The 19,783-nt window shown below is 45.7% G+C and overlaps 1 protein-coding gene and 1 pseudogene across 10 annotated transcripts in view; one reads left to right on the forward strand and one right to left on the reverse strand.

Moving 5' to 3' along the window:
* Positions 1-19,783, reverse strand: part of TRAK1 (trafficking kinesin protein 1) — a 101,299-nt gene that overhangs the window by 55,013 nt on the left and 26,503 nt on the right. Inside the window, exon 1 of one of the 10 annotated variants that reach the window (XM_060022278.1) lies at positions 8,860-9,384. The exons of 8 other annotated variants lie outside the window; for them this stretch is intronic. In XM_060022278.1, the coding sequence (XP_059878261.1) occupies positions 8,860-8,923 (64 nt within the window). In that variant the 5' untranslated portion in view covers positions 8,924-9,384. Of the gene's footprint in view, positions 1-8,859; positions 9,385-19,783 lie in introns of those variants that run through there. One more of the 10 variants, XM_069541150.1, reaches the window with a different exon arrangement.
* LOC132431853 (hypoxanthine-guanine phosphoribosyltransferase pseudogene) lies at positions 13,315-14,611 on the forward strand (annotated as a pseudogene).

Below are 19,783 nucleotides of genomic sequence, written 5' to 3' on the forward strand. Positions count from 1 at the left end.
ATGCCGCGGAGCGGCTGGGCCCGTGAGCCATGGCCACTGAGCCTGCGCGTCCGGAGCCTGTGCTCCGCAATGGGAGAGGCCACAACAGTGAGAGGCCCGCGTACCGCAAAACAAAACAAAAAGCATGAATTTCAAAGACCTCGGTTAAGCAACAGAAGCTAGACAAAATAATACACACTGTTTGATTCCACTTACATAGATCGAGAACAGGTAAAACAAATCTAAGGTGATACAAGTCAGGACAGTGGTCTCCCAGGAAGGAAGTGTAAACTAGAAAGAAAGGGGGGCAAGGGGACTTCCCAGGATGCTGGAAACGCAGCTTCTCTCCTGGCAGCTTTACATTCGCCACGTAAGACGTGTGTACTTGACCTTATACCCCACTACGAAAATAAAAGACTGCTGTGAGATCAGTGAAACAGCCAGGCCTACGTAGACACTGAGAGGGAAAGGATCAGACTGGCACAAAGAACAGAATTTACCCTCCTCCAAGAGGTCCAGGGTTTCAGGCTGCTTGTGGATGGGCTTCCTCTCTTCACCCTGGCAGTCACACTCAAAATATTCTTCTTCTCCTCCCACATCTCTTAGGGACATTGCTGAAGTCATCCCAAAGCCAAAACATCACCCAAAGGAGCGGTCCCTGAAGGAGCTCCTGGCTGCCCTCCCGGAGGAGGCATTGGGGCCGGGGCCCCCGGGGCGCACGCTGGGCCTTGGCTGGGGCCACGGACAAGCCCTGGCTCAGCTGAAGTGGAGAGTGTGCACAGGGCCACTGGCCCATTGGCACCCAGGTGACCCGGAAGCGGGTGGCTCCCACAGAAGGAGGCGGGGCGGAGGCGGGGGAGAAGCACCTATCGGAATGGGAAAGCCCTGCCCAGCCCTGGGGTGGCCCTAACGGGTGCTCTGGAGTCAGAAGGAAAGTGAGCAGGCAGGTACAGGGCCTTGGGCCAGCTCTCTGCATCCAGATTCTTCTTCCGCTTTTGCTCCCCCAGAAGCAATGAGGAATGGTAGCTTCCTGGAAGTTTCGCAGCAACTGCACAGGGCAATACCATCCATGCCTCAAGCAGGCACACCTGTCTAAAGGTGGAGCTCTGGCGGAGGAGATGCCCTGGTGACTGATTGCCCAGTTCCCTCAGGTGAGAGAGTTCCTGTGGGCGTGCTTCAAAACTTGAGACAAATCTGACTGTGACAACAGCATGACACAGGGCTGAAGAGGGAAGGAAAAGATCATTCTGGTTTCTAGCAGGAGGAAAAGAAAAAACTGCAGTGAGCACTACTTGTATTAAGCTTACTTCATCCCAGTTTTTCTTCGGTAATAATACATTGCATTTGCTCTTTTTTCAACTGCGTTTTGTAAATCACACTCTCACCCTACATCTGTGTATACACAGCCCAATTTATAAAGATCTTTTCTAATGGCAGGATAAGGGGAAAAAAATCTACAGCCTAATAGTTTGCAAAGTTGCCTGAGAAAAGAATCAAGTTTTATTGCACATCTCACGACCAATTCCTCTACACGGTTTGATTTTGCCTGTAACAGTGAAATGGCAGGTCCTTCCATCAAACGCACTGAAAGGTGGCCTGAAGCAATGGTGTCTCAGAGAATCATGGCACATTCTACAATTCCTGGGCTTCAGCCACCTCCCCGCTACACTGTGGCACGTCTCCCTGCTCCTAAAAGCTATACCAGCAGACCTACACCACCTCTCTGCCCAGTCACCTCCCTCAGGTAACCAAGGGGGCCTCTAGCAGAGGCCAGATCGTCAGCAAGAATTCTCTGCACAAGTTCAGGAACCAGGTCTCGTCCATCTTTAAATCCTCAGGGCTGCAGATCCTGCTAAGTCGGCTAAAAATGTCTGCTAAACTGAATCGCTACCTCCATAAAAACCAACAGAAGACCACAGACCAGTGTCTATAAATAGAAAACCAGAATAGAATAAAGATTTTATTAAGAAATTAACACCTAGAGACATACTCATTGCCAGGTTACTTTTCTGGAACCTGAAAATGATTGCTACATTTTAGGATGATAAAAGTGTGTTCTTTGTAAAAAGTAGGGTCAGGGCTTCCCTGGTGGCGCAGTGGTTGAGAGTCCGCCTGCCGATGCACGGGACACGGGTTCGTGCCCCGGTCCGGGAGGATCCCACATGCCGCGGAGCAGCTGGGCCTGTGAGCCACGGCTGCTGAGCCTGCACGTCCGGAGCCTGTGCTCCACAACGGGAGAGGCCAAAACAGTGAGAGGCCTGTGTACCACAAAAAAAAAAAAAAAAAAAAAAAAAGTAGGGTCAGTAGAAATTCAGTAGCAGGGAGTTCAAAATCACATTTTGAAAATCTTCATAAGCCTTAAATACAATGTTTATAAAGGCAGACACTCAGGGGAAAAAAATCGTTCTTTAACGACTGGGGCTTGTTAACTCGATGCAAAGGACAGTGAGTCTGAAGCTCTGGGAGGGGAGGGAGGGAGGGAGGAAGCTCCACTTTGTGCATTATTCATTCGGTGAGTATCAGATTGACTATAAGATGTGCAGGCTAGTGGGAGGGGCTGTAGTATATATAAATGAAAAAAAAAGCTGATTTCATATATCTGAAAATACTTTTAAGTGATTTTACTCATAACCAGTTGGTTATACTCACCTTTTAACTCAATTCTAGGCTACCTTTAGCAAATGATGTTCAAGTCTCTATATATTATATAATTAAAATATATATACATGTAAATTAAAAGATAAATTTAGGACATGGCATTGTGAACACAAGACCATCCTAGCCTCCCCAGGTCACCCCATTTCTCTCATTCTTCGGGGTACTCCCCACCTCAAACCCTTCCTCCTTCCCTCCCTCCCTCTGCAGGGGTGTGAGGGAATTCTCCAACCTCATCCCCATCTGCATTCACTTCAAGGTTAAAGGCAGAGATGGGACAAAGTGTACCTTCTCTGAGAGAACAGCTTTCCAAAAGTCAAAGCAGAACAGACCCCTAAAGACCAGCACGAAAGCCCGGGAATCCCTGTGCCAGGTGACGGATGGACCATGGGACATGGACATGGGAGGTGGAGCTGGGGGTGGCCCAGCTCACCCCAGACAGTCAAGCAGCTACAGTGTGTGCTGTCCCAGAAGTAAGGACTAGAGCCGTGGCCCAGAGCAGGGGCGCAGGGCACGGGTTCTGACCCACGCCCGGGAACGTTCAAGGCCACAGAAGGCAAGTGGCACTCGCCTCCCTCCAATCAGAGGGAGCTCTTCCTGTGAGTGTCCTCTCCAGATTTATTCTGCACACCCCACAGAAGTCCACCCTCCGCTGCCCAGAGAGTGGTCACGAGCCACTAGGGCTATTTACATTGAAATCTCTATTGATTAAAATTAAATAAAATCCAAAATTCAGTGGCAGTAGCCACATTTCAGACACTCCATAGCCACATGGGGCTAGTGGCTACCAAACTGGACAGCACAGAACGTTTCCATCATCACAGAAAGCCCCACTGGACAGGCACGCCCAAGGATGCCCCTCGTCTTCAGACATGAACTTGATGTTCCTCAGCCAGCTTGGCCTGCTTTTCCCCTGCAACCTGTTCCCGCTGACCCCCCCCTCACCCTCTGCCAGGAGTCTCCTTCCCCTCTGTATCCCATGCATTCTGCTCCTCTCCACGAGCCTCCCTGTCCTTTTACTTCTCTGCCTGTACAGAGCAGGGTGGCCCGTCACTGAGGGTCACTTCTCCAAGGCCCTTACTTATGCTATTTAAAAAAAATAAATGAGAAACACAAAGCTCTGAAAACTTGGGCTCTAAGCTCCCTCTGGCCCTCTCACCAGTCCTCTAGTCCTCCGCTTCTACATCTGAGGGAGGACGTTATCTCTGCTTTACCAAAGTTGCTGATAAAAATGTACAGCTACGTCATACATTTACATTTAGTTCTTTTTTTTTTTTTTTTAAATCATCTTAACAGCCATTCAGAAGACTGCTGAGTTGGAAAGGGAAAGTCAGCCTCTACCTCCAATGGTGCGTCCCACAATAAACGCACATGAAAAATGGGGCCTGTTTACATGTCTGAACACAAGTGCAGGAAAGTTAGAAAAGCATCTCAAAAGCCTAGTAACAGTTTTTCAATTAATGCTTAAAATACCTCTGACAAAACTTCGCTCGCAAACCAGCCACCCTGAGCCTGGGTGACATTTTAGAGGTCACTGCAGTCCGGGAACAGCACCCGTGCCACCTGTGTGTCATGCTGTGGATTTTCATTATGGAATATGAAGTCCTAAAAACAACCACTGCGCAATCTGCCTGAGTGTCCCCATTTATAAAACCAGTATGAATTAGACCACCTCCTGCTGTGACATTCAAACCTATAATGTTGTAAAAGGGGACACGACGGTGGATGATTACAAAAGAGATTGCAGCAAGAAACAGGTGGTCAAGATACTACACCTGTTTTTTTTTTCTGGCTGCGCTGCACAGCTTGTGGGATCTTAGTTCCCCGACCAGGGACTGGACCTGCGTCCTCAGCATGAAAGCGTGGAGTCCTAACCGCTGGACCCCCAGGGAATTCCCAAGATACTATACCTTGTTCAAAATACCAATTACCTTTTGAAAGGGATTTTTAAAAAGAACTTAATAACTAGTACTATTTCTGAAAAAATAAAATTAAGCACTGGCCTGGCACTTAGCCGATCACAAAGAGTTTTTACTTTATTTACACGCATTACCCTCCTTCGCGATGGTTCTGGCCAACGTAGTTACCCCCATTTGCCAGATGAGAAAGCTGGGTTGACAGAGGCTCACTGGGGTCCCGGGATGTACCCAACCACTGGTAAAAAGAAACAACAGGCCCCAAATGGAGTTGCTCGTGCTAAGCCCCAGGGCAGCCAACCAAGACTTAATACCTGACCTAAACGCAGTTTCAGCCTCTCCCAGGAATGGAGTCTTAACCAGTCCGTCTGGAATTTCCCGGTCAGCAGTAATGAGGTAATCTGCCCGATAGACCCCATCCATCCCCCAAAGAAAGAGAGATAATCTGCTTTTTCCCTGTCCCTGCTCCCATCTGTCTATAAAAGCCTTCCATTTTATACAGCTCCTCAGAGATCCTTTCTACTTGCTAGACGGGATGCTGCTCAATTCATGAATCGCTGAAGAAAGCCAATTTGATCTTTATATTTATCCGTTGAGTTTTGCTTTTTAACACCACACAGCCATGCAGAATGCAAAACAGGCCCCAAAGGCAGACTCCAGGCCAGCACTCTTTTCTGGCATTCTACCTATTTCTAGAATAACTACAAAAGTGCACTCCAGGGCTTCCCTGGTGGTGCAGTGGTTGAGAATCTGCCTGCTAATGCAGGAGACACGGGTTCGAGCCCTGGTCGGGGAGGATCCCACGTGCCGTGGAGCAACTAGGCCCGTGAGCCACAACTACTGAGCCTGCGCGTCTGGAGCCTGTGCTCCACAACAAGAGAGGCCGCGATAGTGAGAGGCCCTCGCACCACGATGAAGAGTGACCCCGCTTGCCACAACTAGAGAAAGCCCACGCACAGAAACGAAGACCCAACACAGCAAAAATAAATTAATTAATTAATAAACTCCTACCCCCAACATCTTCTTTTAAAAAAAAAAGTGCACTCCATTTCTTTAACTTAGGGACATATATAATTGAACCCAAGCCTTTCTGAAAATTAAAAAAGCCTCACACTCTTTATAAGCATACTTTTTTTAAGTGACCAGTGTAGCCAAGAAACAACATAGGATTTCGTGACAGACATAAAGAATTATCTTCCAGACCCCTGTGCCCAGGAATGGTCTCCACTCACACTGGCATAGTTTCCCAAACACACCTGATGTAAGGAATCACCGAAAGCGTGCACTAAAGATTCAGATTTCTCAGGGCCTCTCCTGGTCTGGAGTTAGTCTGGGAATCTGCTTTTTTAATAAGCGAATGATTGCCATTATTTGCCAGCTTTTAGAGGTTCCTGCAATGAGAGGTGGGACACAGCCAACGTAGGTAACCAGGACCCTGTTTGACGCTACAGTTGTTGTTGTTGTTGTTTTTATTGGAGTAGAGTTGATTTACAGTGTTGTGTTAGTTTCAGGTGTACAGCAAAGTAACTCAGTTATACATATACCTATATCCACTCTTTCTGATGCTAGAGTTTAAACGGTAAACACTGAGTACATGTGTGAAAATTCTGCAAAGACCACTGCTGTACTCTGTTGATCGCTAGCTGTTTCAAACCTCTAAAAATTACCTTCAGGTATCGGGCAATCAACCCCTCCAATTTCCTACTATTCTAAGCCCCTGCCCCATACCCCTTGTTTGGGCGGTAGTGGGGGACACAGAGCATTAGACTCCACAACTAAAACTGATTAAGGGGGAAGGATACAATCAGTGGACTGAATAAAGCTCTCCTAAATCTCAAAGAGGAAAGAGAAAAGCAGCCATTTCTTAATTCCACCTTTAAAAGAGGGGTCTCTAATCATCCTGCAATCTATATTCCCACCCATATGTATTACTTTTTCGGTGCTCACCCTGCAATTTAAGTGCGAGTCGGTAACTCTGACATAAATGATGATTTTGCATCTTTTTCAAAACATATGACTTATCTTTTGTTATTAGTATGGAAAGTTCCCTCACTAAAGATTCGAATGGCAAATAATAAGAGAGACAAAGCAACACTGTGTGTCTAACTCCTACCTGGCCTTCTCACCAGGAAGTTCAGGACCAGGAGATGAAAGGGTTATTCAAAGACTGATTTGCAATTTTAAAGATGCACAAACACAAAGGCAAATTGCCTTCGTTTCCAGACTAACCTGCCGAGGTCAGGAAAGAACCCTAGTTAGACACGTATAAACAAGTAACGACAACATTAGCATATTCTTGAATTCCACCCCCTTTTGTGGGGTTTCCTAAACCAGATTAGTTCTGAGCTTCCATTCCTTTAATTCCCTGCTTTCCTTAACTATCTTTAAAACGAAATGTAACGGGGATTACGAAAATGTCAGTTGCCACAGTAAATTCCGTCCCAGTGGCCTTCTCTGCTTCATCTAAATTGGGATGGAGGATAAAGGCAAGTATTTTACTCAACATAATTCCGACAGTAATTGCAATCAACATTTATTTACCCTTGGACAGATGAGCTGCCTCTTCTTCCATTTTCCTTTTCTGCTGGAAGAAGAGAGATCTGGCTGCCTCGGGGCCAAAAGACTCAACTGAGAAATGGCTGGGTAAGAAAATCCTTCCGATAGACACTCAGATAAGAGCAGGCCTCCTCTCACCCTTCAGATTAACCACCGAGAGTGACTGGCTTCATTTCCTCAGACAAGGGTGTAAACAGAGCTGGACGGTGTCGCAATTGGGTCAAGACAGTAAGAAACCTTCCTCCCTCACTTCCAGGATGGCTCTGTGGGAGCCATGGCCACACCCAGTGCATCCCTGGGCTGTGAGACAGGCCCTCTGCTCTAACCAATGCTCCGTGATCCTGTGGTCCATACTTTAAAAAGTTATGGAGGGTTCAGCGAGTCACAAATCACCAAGAAAACTTCAAGAGGTCAATGATGGATTCTGAAAAGAAGCACCCCTATAATTGCCTCCTGGAGTTGGGTAATAGGATGGGAACTTGCTTCAAGAATAATATACCCAAAAGAGAAAAAACTGAGTCATCTTTTCCCCTCACGACCCTGGAAGTTGCCCACCATCATCATTACTCAGGATGTTTAAAGATGCACAGGGACTCAACATGGCAAGGTCTTCATCTAATGCTTGGGGATGGTGGGGCTCAGCTAGGGAAGTTTCTCAGCACATTTAAATATCCATTCGCCCCCACTAAGAAAGGCTCTTGGCCCTTTTCCTGCAGCCCATAGTCAAGGCACAAATCAGCAGATAACGAGGTAATTATGTAGTTCTTAGCTTACTAATGAGGTCAGGTCCCAGCCTGTTACATCATTCAGGTTAATCAAATGTAGTCATGTTAGAGAGACTGAAACTCCAGATTCAATTAAAAACCAGATAGTTACCTTACCTATTACTGGCTCGTGTGAGGCTGGGAACGTATCATCACTGGGGGAATGGACCCTCTAAGTATATATATTAATTGTGTCCTTTTTGTGTGTGTCTACGTAAAGGCATAGATTGAGTCACTTTAAAGAAGAAATTAAAGACGACAGGTTAACTGTGTCATATACAATTTGATGCGAACAGCACAGGAGCCCGAGGCTCCTCCCCTGTAGCCTGAGAATGCACCTCAGTGCAATTTCCTGATGCCTAGAACCTCCTGAGGCCGATCCAGCCACATAAACTCCACCCAGTCTCCTCTGGAATGTGCCACACCCTCCCTGCACACACAGCAGAGGATACAGGCTCTTCCAGCCCCTCCCAACATCTCCCACCCCCATCTCTGGGAGCCCACAAGGAAAATTCATTTGACTTGTCTGCCAGGTGGGAGGCTGCTTCTGCCTTTTCTCCAGCCTCCCCTGTGCCCCCAAGTCTGGGCTCAGAAAAGGGTGGATTCTCCCAGGGCAGAGGACCACTTCCTGAAGACACTAGTCCCTGAACCCTAACGAGGACCACATCTCCACTTGCGCGCGCGCGCACACACACACACACACACACACGCATCACCCCAGAGAGAATCCAATCACACTGAAGTGTGATGTTCACAAGCCCATCACACACCAACACCACCTCCAAACTGCCAAGGAGCCTCCCACAATCACGAGCCCTGCCCACCTGCTGTCTCCTCCACCATGCCTTCGCAAGGGTCAGAGCCATGCGGTGCTGGTCCCGTGGCCCTCCTTCTTCCCGTCTCCCCAGGAAGATTCCAGGACACCCCCTCCCCCGAAGGAGACAATGGCCCTACACATCCCCGCTCTGTTCTGCAGGAGTCATAATTACCGTCCGAGCATTCTTCATAATACCAGTCTAGTTCATAATAATCCGCTTCGATAAATTTCTGCATAGTCAGTATTCTTGCAGAGGAGAGAATGCACTTCACGGCGCCATCGACGTCAAGTGAAACGCTGCCATGCCTCCCCGCCCTTCCAAAACACTGGGCAGAAGAGCGTCCCAAAACACGCCAGAATTAAGCTGTGCATTCTTAATGACAGTCTGGAGCCAAAACAGAAAAGGGGCAGTGAAAAGAAAAATTGTGGAGGGTCGGAGGAGCAGAAAGAAAGGCAATTTGCAGAGCTATCAGAGACCCTGGCAGCCCCGCTAATAAAGCGGCACCAGCCAGCAGCCCTGAATGGGAGTAGCCAGAATCGTCCTATCCAGAAGCACAGAAGGTGACGTCAGGGACACACACCACCACCCTGAGGTCTCACTCCAGCCTCGCCTCCCGCTCCCGCTCATCTTTCAATCTCACAGTTGCCATAGAAACAGGCCGGCTCTGAAAAATGATGCAGAGATGGAGGAAATGTCTTCCAAGGATGCTGGGAGCAGGGGCTGAGAGGTGCCGCGCTGGCAGAAAGGAGGGTGCAGGTGGAAAAGGGGGGCAGCACCAGGGACCTTACCACCATCGTACCCTCCAACAAATGTCAGCACAAGTTTATTTGCTTAATTCTGGGTCACTACAGAATCTGCATTTGAAAAGGCCACCTTTAAAAATCTGCAACCATTACTTCTTTCCTCAACCTGATTTTAAACATTAAGCATGTTTTCTTAAAAATTTTAACGACCACCTAAAGGAAGTGTAAAATACTCAGAAAATGGAAACATTTTCATTTAGATACAGTCCTGTTCTCTGCTCATGCCTTTGCTCAAACTCCTAGAAAAAGAGCCTGCAACATACAAATAGAGGAGAAGGCCATTACAAAGGGGCCCGTGCAATACAATAGGCTGTTTTCATGGACATTCATATGTGTAATCAAGGTACAAAAATACACACCCGAAGGAAACAGCCCACCCTCAGGAAGGTGGTTCCCTCTGGGGAAAGAGTGAAGGAATGGGACTTTGAAACTGTACTTATAAATGCATCGGTAACGTTTTATTTATTAAAAAAAAAAGTGAAGTTAACATTTATGAGTCCTAAGTGTTTGGCATGTTTGAGATATTTCTTTTAAATGAGTAATGGGATAATTAAACAGATTTGAGACTTCCTATAAGTTAAACTCACTCCCCAAAGCAGGCTTTCTCAACCACAGCACTACTGACATTTAGGGTCAGATAATTCTTTGTTGCGGGGCGCTGTCCTGCTCTAGCAGCATCCTGGCCTCTACCCATTTAGGTGCCAGAAGCACCACCCTCTCTCTCTGTAGATGTGACATCCAAAAATGTCTCCAGATGCTGCCGAATGACCCTTGGGAGCAAACTCTCCCTCGGAAAACCACTGCCCTAAAGTAGAACTACCTACAGAACCTCACCAGCCTGTTAGCCAGGTACTGTAACCATCTGTTGGTGGCAACAGCAACAAGTGTGGCCTTGATTCAGTTTTCCTCTTCACTTTCTACTCAAGACTGTATAATTTGTGAACGAGTAATAATAAAAGGACTCTTCAACCACCACTGGGAGGGCAAGCTTCTTTCCTTCCACAGTGACCAAACGGGGACAATTTCCCTTTATCCTTCCAATGGCATATGATACCTCAGTGAATGAACTTGGAGGAAAAGGCATCCCTCTAGGGCAGGGCTTCCCAGGCTTTAACGAGCACGTGAATTACCTGGAGCTCTTGCTAAAGTGCAGATTCTGAGGCAGCAGGTCTGCAGTTGGGCCCAAGATTCTGCATTTCTAACAAGCGCCCACATAATAGCAATGCTGCTGGTCCCCAGACTACACTGGATGGCAAGGCTCTTCAATGGAATAGACAGATTGGGGTGGGGGGTAGATTTTACAGTGTGTGTGTGTGTGTGTGTGTGTGTGTGTGTGTGTGTGTGTGTGTGTGTGTGTGTGTGTGTGTGTGTGTGTGTGTGTGTGTGTGTATCTGCCTGTCTGTCTGTGTGTCTGGTAGAAAATTTAGAGGAAAACTATATAAGTGTGTGTGTGTGTGTGTGTGCGCGCGCGCGTGCGCGCACGCCCTCCTCAGACCCTAACTTGGATACACATTTAAAATTTTCTAGGACATTCACCTAATTAAAGTCAGCAGCCAATGATTTTAATTCCTGCTGTAACTGCCCCCATTATCTGAACATATCTCCTCTCTCCCTTTGGTCCTTATCATGTCTCTTCCTGGCAATGGTGGCACGTCTCAAGAGCCCCACAGCAAACCACTAGGCGACCTCTCAGGTGTCATTCCTCATGACAGGTGAGCTGAGGCTGGTGTCCTAAGGTTTTCCGAGACTTTATTTTTTTAAAGTTCCCTAAGGTGTTTCTAAAAAGATGATTATAGGCCTCATAAATAAACCGATCAACAGTTAACAGGTTCCTCAAAATCAGCATGTTCAACAAGTTCAATCCAATATTCGGGGTGGGGAGAGTCCAATATTAATTTTCAAAATGAAGATGTAATAAAGGAACGGGAAATGCAAACTCCACAAAGCATCATAGAGAAGTTAGGTGCAGTTAGAAACCCCTTAAACAAAGGCTGGGCCCATTTACCTCACAGTGCTACAAGTTTCAAAAATATTTTATTCATCCCACATCACCATAAAAGCAAAAAGTCAATGGATGGATGGATGGATGGATGGTCAACTAATGGCAGGCAGTTTAGCTTCATAGCTAAGAGCGGAGCTTCTGGAGTTGGGCGGCCTGAAGTCTGGTCCAGGATCCTCATTTCCCGTCTCTGTGACTTCTTAGACACCTGAGTCTTATCTGCTCAATGGGGTGACTATACCTGCCGCATAGATGGGGCGAGGCGTTAATTAATTAATGCATGGCAGAGCACTTAGCACAGTGCCTTGGGACAAAGAGAGTTTGCGATAAATGTTAGTTGGGATCATCTTCATCACTCTAATTCCTTAAAAAAGGAAACAAGCCAGTATGAGCAATTAAAAACAGAGTACAATTTTCTAAGCTGTAATTAGGGAAATGAGGTAGAAACGTCATTTATTAGCTTTTCCCAGCATAATTCATTAGAAGGCATTGAGTTCACAGTAATGAGCAGAAGTGGCAATCTGGGGGTGGGGTGAGGCCATTTACAAATTACTGAACACAACTTACATCAAATCCGAAGGCTGCATATACCCAATTGACTTTTTTTAAATTAATTATTTATTTATTTTGGGGGGCTGCGTTGGGTCTTTGCTGCTGCACGCGGGCTTTCCCTAGTTGCAGCGAGCGGGGGCTACTCTTCGTTGCGGTGCGCGGGCTTCACATTGCGGTGGCTTCTCTTGTTGCGGAGCACGGGCTCTAGGCACACGGGCTTCAGTAGTTGTGGCTCGTGGGCTCTAGAGCGCAGGCTCAGTAGTTGTGGCGCACGGGCTAAGCTGCTTCGCAGCAAGTGGGATCTTCCCAGACCAGGGATGGAACATGTGTCCCCTGCATTGGCAGGCAGATTCTTAACCACTGTACCACGAGAGAAGTCTCCCAATTTACTTTCTTAGAAAATGCGAAAGAAAGCAGAATGTGTATGAATAAGGAAACAGCATCATTTATGGGTGAATTTTATGGGCCTTGAGCAAATTTTAAATTGAACCTCTATACCAAAACTGCCATGTGATAGGCTCAGAAGGATGCAGTAATCCATCCACAACTCTGCAGAGATGGTTCCGAGGTTAAAATACAGGTTTCTCTGCCTTCAAATCCACACTTTCCTCCAACATTCCCACGACTCGAGAGAGTTACAGCCCTTCCTTGGCCCAGGCTTACTGCAGCTGAAAAAGCACCTCCTCCTCCGATGTTCCTAGGCTCCCCCCCATCACTGCCCCACCCCAGGAGGATCAGGAATCGGGACTGGTCCCAGGAGCAGCCTCAGAGAAGACACCCTCACTCACTCTCATGTTCACACAACACTATTTAAGAAATGCTGACTGCACATCAGACAACAGCCCTTTACAGCTCACTCACGCCTCAGACCCCTGCTACCTAATACCCCCTCATTGGGCAGACAAGGAAAGGGGGCTCAGAAAGTTGAACTCACTCGACCAGGATCACTCAGCAAAAATCAAGAGCAACTGAATCCAAACCGGGCACCAACCACCTCCAAAGCCTTTTCTGTTTATAATTGAGAAAACAGGCCTGGGCTCTGAGCAGCGGCGGCCGGAGCGCTGGGGCGGGCCGCTCTGCTTTCCCAACGCCTCCCGCCGCGCCGCCGCCTCCTGCTCGGCCAGCCGCCGGCTTCTCCTCCCCAGACGGCCCTCAGCCCGCACGCCAGCCGGCTCCATTACGGCGACCCGCAGTCCCAGCGTCGTGATTAGTGATGATGCACCAGGTTATGACCTAGATTTATTCTGTAGACCTAATCAGTATGCTGAGGATTTGGAAAAGGTTTTTATTCCTCATGGACTAATTATGGACAGGGCAGAACGGCTGGCTCGAGATGTGATGAAGGAGATGGGAGGCCATCACATTGTGGCCCTCTGTGTGCTCAAGGGGGGCTATAAATTCTTTGTTGACCTGCTGGATAACATCAAATGAACAGAAATAGTGATAGATCTAGACCTATGACTGTAGATTTCAACAGACTGAAGAGCTCCTGTAATGACTAGTCAACAGGTGACATAAAAGTAATTGGTGGAGATGATCTCTCAACTTTAACTGGGAAGAATGTCTTGACAGTTGACGATATAATTGACACTGGCAAAACAATGCAAACCTTGCTTTCCTTGGTCAAGCAGCATAATCCAAAGATGGTCAAGGCTGCAAGCTTGCTGGTGAAAAGGACCCCTCGAAGTGCTGGATATAGACCAGACTTTGTTGGATTTGAAATTCCAGACAAGTCTGTTGTAGGATATGCCCTTGACTACAATGAATACTTCAGGAATTTGAATCATGTTTGTCATTAGCGAAACTGGAAAAGCAAAATACAAAACCTAAGATGAGAGTTCAAGTTGAGTTTGGAAACATCTGGAGTCCCACTGAAATCACCAGGAAAATGATCAAATGTTCTAGTTCTGTGGCCAGCTGCTTAGTAGAGCTTACTGAATGTATCCTCTAAGAATTTTATCCGTTTTGTATTTTAGAAAGGTCAGTGGCTGCATCCGCGAACTCTTTATTTGCACTATGAGCCTATAGACTCTCAGTTCCCTTTGGGTGGGTTGTTGTTTGACTTGTGAATGAAAAATCGCTTAAACCACACCACTATTTAATGACAATATTGAAATTGTATCTGTAAGAAACATTTAAAGAGAAGAATATATTAGTTTTTTAATTGGTATTTTAACTTTTATATATTCAGGAAAGAACAGAAGTGATTGAATATTGTTAATTATACCACTGTGCGTTTAGAAAAGAAGCAGTCAGTTTCATATCAGTGACAGCATTTAGAGGTATCGTCATGTCGGATAAACCATATGTCCTGGAATTATTTTAGTAGGTTTCAGTAGTATTAACTGTATTTTCCCGTTTGTTCAGATTATTTCTGGCGAATCTTTGTCAACAGTTCCTTTTAAATACGGGTCAGTAAGTTCTAAAAACCTACCACTTTTTGAAGTCTTCAATGTAAAAATCCTTAAAATAAAGGCTGTCTCTTTAAAAGAAAAAAAATAATTGAGAAAACATTCAAGGAGTATTTACAAATAAAATTTGAAAGAAAAAAAAAGAAGGGGTAGAATTAAAGGAGATAACTCAAGTTGGCATCGCACAGAGAAAACAAATTGAAAAGATATTTTTAAGAACGATATTAAAAATGATCAGGAGAGTAAGAGTTAAGTTAAAATTACCAATGTGTCTTTTGTGATGTTAAAAAAAATTCTATAGGTATACCTCAGAGATCCTGCGTTTTTGGTTCCAGACCACCACTTTCATAAACCAAATATCGCAATAAAGCAAGTCACATGAAATTTTTGGTTTCAAAGTGCATATAAAAGTTATGTTTGTATTATACTGTAGTCTATTAAGTGTGCAATAGCATTATGTCTTAAAAATACGGACATACCTTAATTTAAAAATAACTTATTGCTAAAAAAAATGCTAACCATCATCTGAGCCTTCAGCAAGTGGTAATCTTTTGGCAACTGTAACATCAAAGATCACTCATCACGGGCTTCCCTGGTGGCGCAGTGGTTGAGAGTCCGCCTACCGATGCAGGGGACATGGGTTTGTGCCCGGTCTGGGAGGATCTCACATGCCGCGGAGCGGCTGGGCCCGTGAGCCCTGGCCGCTGAGCCTGTGCTCCGCAACGGGAGAGGCCACAACGGTGAGAGGCCCGCGTACCGCAAAAAAAAAAAAAAAAGATCGCTCATCACATCACCATAACAAATATAATAATAATTTAAACTTTTGAAATATTGAGAGATTTATCAAAATGTGACACAGACACACAAAGTGAGCAAATGCTGTTGGAAAAATGGTGCTGACAGATTTGTTCGTTAAAAAACCTTCAGTCTGTAAAAAATGCAGTTATCTGCAAAGCACAATAAAACGAGGTAGGCCTGTATTGTCAGCTCTGTCAAGAAAGTGGCCCAACTAGGACACTACTCCACCCAGCCCCAGCACATCAACATTCTGGTGCCCAGATTTGGGTTAAATCTTAACAGAGCTCCTTGGAGAGTTGCTGATTCCACGTCTTGGGGCAGGAAAATTCAAGACAGGCCTGCAGTAGCATGTTGCACAAAAGCAAAAGACCATTCCAAAAGGTCTGGGGTAGAACTGATAAGGTATAGGCACCTGCTTAAAAGGACATCACCAGCCCGCTTGTGACAATTCGAACACCAAAAAGAAAAGATAGCTAATAACAGTTAAAGGAAAGGGGATGAGTCTGTAAAGGCCACAAACATCAATGAATATGAAAATAAAAAGGGCAACCAAGTGAACAAGGCAACTGATATATTGCCTTAGGGAAAGGGGAAAATAATAGAGAGACATTTTTAATCCATCTTAAGAAGTAGGGGAGGGCGGGTGTGTATGACTGTTCTCTTTCTGGCACTAATATCTTTTATAAAGCACTGTATGAACATTTCTCTAAGTAGGGTGGCTATGAATAAGCCAACCGCATATGGAATGAGGAGGTAGGTAGAAGAACAGAAAAACCTCATGTTGTGGCCACAACTACCCCCAGGTAGGAGGAGGATCAGATCCTGGGCTGCAAAGTTAGTTATATATTGTCTTTTGTGAGCATTTAAGAGACTCTAATAGATTTGCTCTGCAAAGTTAAGAAAACTCTAATTAAATAAACCTGTAATCAAAGTTAAATGTGTAAAAGAATTGAATAAAATTTCTGAGTTTCTAATTATTAGTTGTGTGAACACATAAGTATTCATATACACATACACAATTTAATAGACCCATATGCATATATATATACATATAAGAATTTTTAAGTTATTCAATCCATTTTAAAAATGACTAAATGCTAACAATTTTGGATTAAATTACTACTGATGCAGTTATGAGTTTGCAGATAACTGCAAATTAAGATGAGTTTCTGATCTTAATTTTTTAAAACACTGCCACTACCAGCCACTGAGCTCCGTGGCAGAAGGCAGGCTGCTAACGAACAGCTTGCTGTCAACTACCCCCTCCCAAACGATCTCCACCTCATTTCAAGCACAGGAAAAGCAGGCACCCATCCCACCTCCAGGGAGAAGGTGGGGACAGAACAAAGGCAGGAGACGGCACCCAACAGAGACCTACAGACTCAGGTGCACCCCAGCCTGGATGCAGTCCTCATTAAAATCACTCATACATCTGAGAAGGATACAGAGAAGAAACAGAGTTCGGATATGTTGCACGGTTCCAAGTTTGCTTCCTGCAACCTGGGAGGGCTGCACAGGGCATCTCACGCCTGGGACCAGCAGGTCATGTAGCAGACGTCACAGGGTTCAAAACACAAACCAGAAGCTCAGAACACAAACCGTACCTCAAAACCACTACGGCCTGAGCCCATCACCCAGGAGGGGCGGATGGGCTACAAGCTGAGCTGTCATGTCAATTTCCCACCTGAGTCCGTTCCAACTTTGTCTTAGACATGCTGGATTCACATGAAAAGGAAAACGGTCAATCTGTACAGAATTGCTTGCCAAGCATTTCTGTTCTTAAAAGAAAAAGCAAAGATAAATCAGCATTGGAATCTGGAATGATGAGAAAGAGTGAAAGCTGGCAGGTGGCAGGTGACAAAGTAGGCCTAAGGGTCACCGGGTAATCTGCTCACTGGGATAAGTAGCTGGCTGCCCTGCTCACCAGACACTGTGCCCAGGGCTCCTGGTCTCGGTCGTTACCCTGCATGGACGTGGCTGCTTTGGACCTTCGGAGATAAGCTCCTTCAATTCTCCCGGACGCCCGGCGCCCAGGCCCACGCCTGGAGGGGAATGGCGGGGAGGCGGCGCCTTGACCTCGTGTCGCTGACCTGTGAGGAGTGATGGTGCAGCCAGAGCTTCTCTGCTTCCACCTTTGACCCTGCAGGCTTCTGTGTAGCTAAAAGCAATGAAAATGGGCCCAAGGAAGAGCCCGCTCACAGGAGGAGCGAGCAAGAGAGGGGAGAAGACACAATTCCAGGGCTCACTCAGGTCCTCACCTGGAAACAAAATTGCCTGAGGTCTTGAGAGCAGCAGAAAGGACACAACCAGTACGTGGGCGTTTACGTGAGAGAAACTCACGGCAACTATTTATAAATATATTATAATGTATACATTTTAGTATTATTTTTGTTAGCAAATGATAATGAAATGTTTTCTCTGGCGATTAGATCCCTTCTCCATGCCCTGTACAACCTCCCCTGACTCCCATCTTTTATCTTTCCTTCCTTCTTTCAACCCCACCTACCACAATGTTTGTCAGTGCTCCACGTGGCACCCCTCCTGCAAACACACACACACACGCATGCACACAGTGTTTTCTCTTAGGTCACCATCTCATATAACTTCTGACCCCTCCCTTTAGAAGGTCAGCATTGTGTGTTACTGATCCCTTTAATTTGCACAGGCTCAGTGCATATTGTGGTGCCTTTATTTTGGTTTCACTTACAATTTTAGTTAGATGAAGGCAATCTTTGGAAGGGGGCAACAAACAAAATGATCTTTCTATTCTGTACGTTGTTTTTAATTTTGCTTTGTTTTTACAAAAAAAGAGAAGAAAGGAGAAAAACTTGTTTTTAATTTGAAGAAGATGCTTTTCCATTTTCTCTTATTTAAGAAGCACTTATTAATCACCTACTTAATACAAGGCACTGGGCTGAGGACTCTGGCCTATTCGAACATGAAGTGGACATGGGCTGTACCATAATGGTTGGACTAGATCAACGGCCTTTGATTTTTTTGCCGTTGTTTAAATTAAATGTTACAAAATTAAAATAGGACGGAGAGCTGGTTTAACATGCAGGTTCCCAGACCCCATTCACTCCTCCCACACAAGCAAGGTAGACAACTCAGTACAGGATGCCAACGGAAGGCCTCAAGGGCATCTTGTGTTGGCCCAACCTGGTGCAAAGTCCCTGGTTAGGTAATGAAAGAAAATCAATAATCAGATGTCTTTGCTTCCTTAGCCAGAAAACAGCTGAAACTCAAACAAGTCAAGCTCATGAAAGATTATAGGTACATAACAGGCACTCAATAAATACCTGTTGACTGATTCATTAATCATACTTTACAGCAAAAGCAAACAGTGAGATGCTATCTTGAAACTCTTATTTGCTTCATAACCTTCTCTTCTTAGGAAAAGGATTGTTCCAGATAAACTCAGAGGTGAAGTTGTCAGCAGATCATTTGCACTTGATACAGAGAGAGATTTCTTCTCTCGTCCAATGCTCCTTAACCAAAAAGTTAACAAAAAGCAGTGCTCTTAGAAAAGGAATCAGAAGGAGGCGTAACTACCTACATACCAACACGGCAACCCTCATGGCTGGTGTCCACTAAATGTTATGAGACTAGAAAAATTTACAGCACACAGAGTCATCTCCACTTGAGTTCAGGGAAGCATAACCTATAGACCACAGGACACAGGGGCAAAAATCACAGGGAAGAAAGAAACCTCATCTTGAAATTAAGCTACATCAGGCTAAGTTTCACTTGGGACCGTGACCTTGAGTGAAAGAAAATGAATTTTGAATATGTCGGACACATTTTTATAAATAAATAAGCTACTGACATATTCTAAAGCTGAGGGTTTTCTTTCTTCACGTTTACTAAATGTGTTTTATTCCTAAACTAGAATTTTTTTCTTATTTAGCTTCTCTGAGAGAATGGCTAATTAAGACATAAAGTGAGACCAGACAACCTAGGTTTGAAACTCAGCACCCCACCTTACTAGCTGTGTGATTTGGGGCAAGCTCCTTAACTTCCCTGAGCCTCAGTATCCTCATCTGTAGAATAGGGAGAGCAAGACTATTTTACTCAGAGGTCACTGTGAGAATTAAATGAGATACTTGTAAAGCATTAAAAACAGTGCCTGGGGGCTTCCTTGGTGGCGCAGTGGTTATGAATCTGTCTGCCAATGCAGGGGACAGGGGTTCGAGCCCTGGTCCGGGAAGATCCCACATGCCGTGGAGCAACTAAGCCCGTGCGCCACAACTACTGAGCCTGCGCTCTAGAGCCCGCAACCCACAACTACTGAGCCCACACACCACAACTACTGAAGCCCACGCACCGACAGCCCGTGCTCCGCAACAAGAGAAGACACCACAACGAGAAGCCCGCGCGCCGCAACTAGAGAAAGCCCGCGTGCAGCCACAAAGACCCAACACAGCCAAAAATAACTAAATAAAATAAAACAGTGCCTGGCACACAGTAAGACTATCCTTTCTTCCTGTTGCGCCATCGAGTCCTAAATGCTCCGTATTTATGGGTACATTTGC

This window comes from Delphinus delphis, chromosome 10 (genome assembly GCF_949987515.2).
Source record: "Delphinus delphis chromosome 10, mDelDel1.2, whole genome shotgun sequence".
Classification (NCBI taxonomy): domain Eukaryota; kingdom Metazoa; phylum Chordata; class Mammalia; order Artiodactyla; family Delphinidae; genus Delphinus; species Delphinus delphis.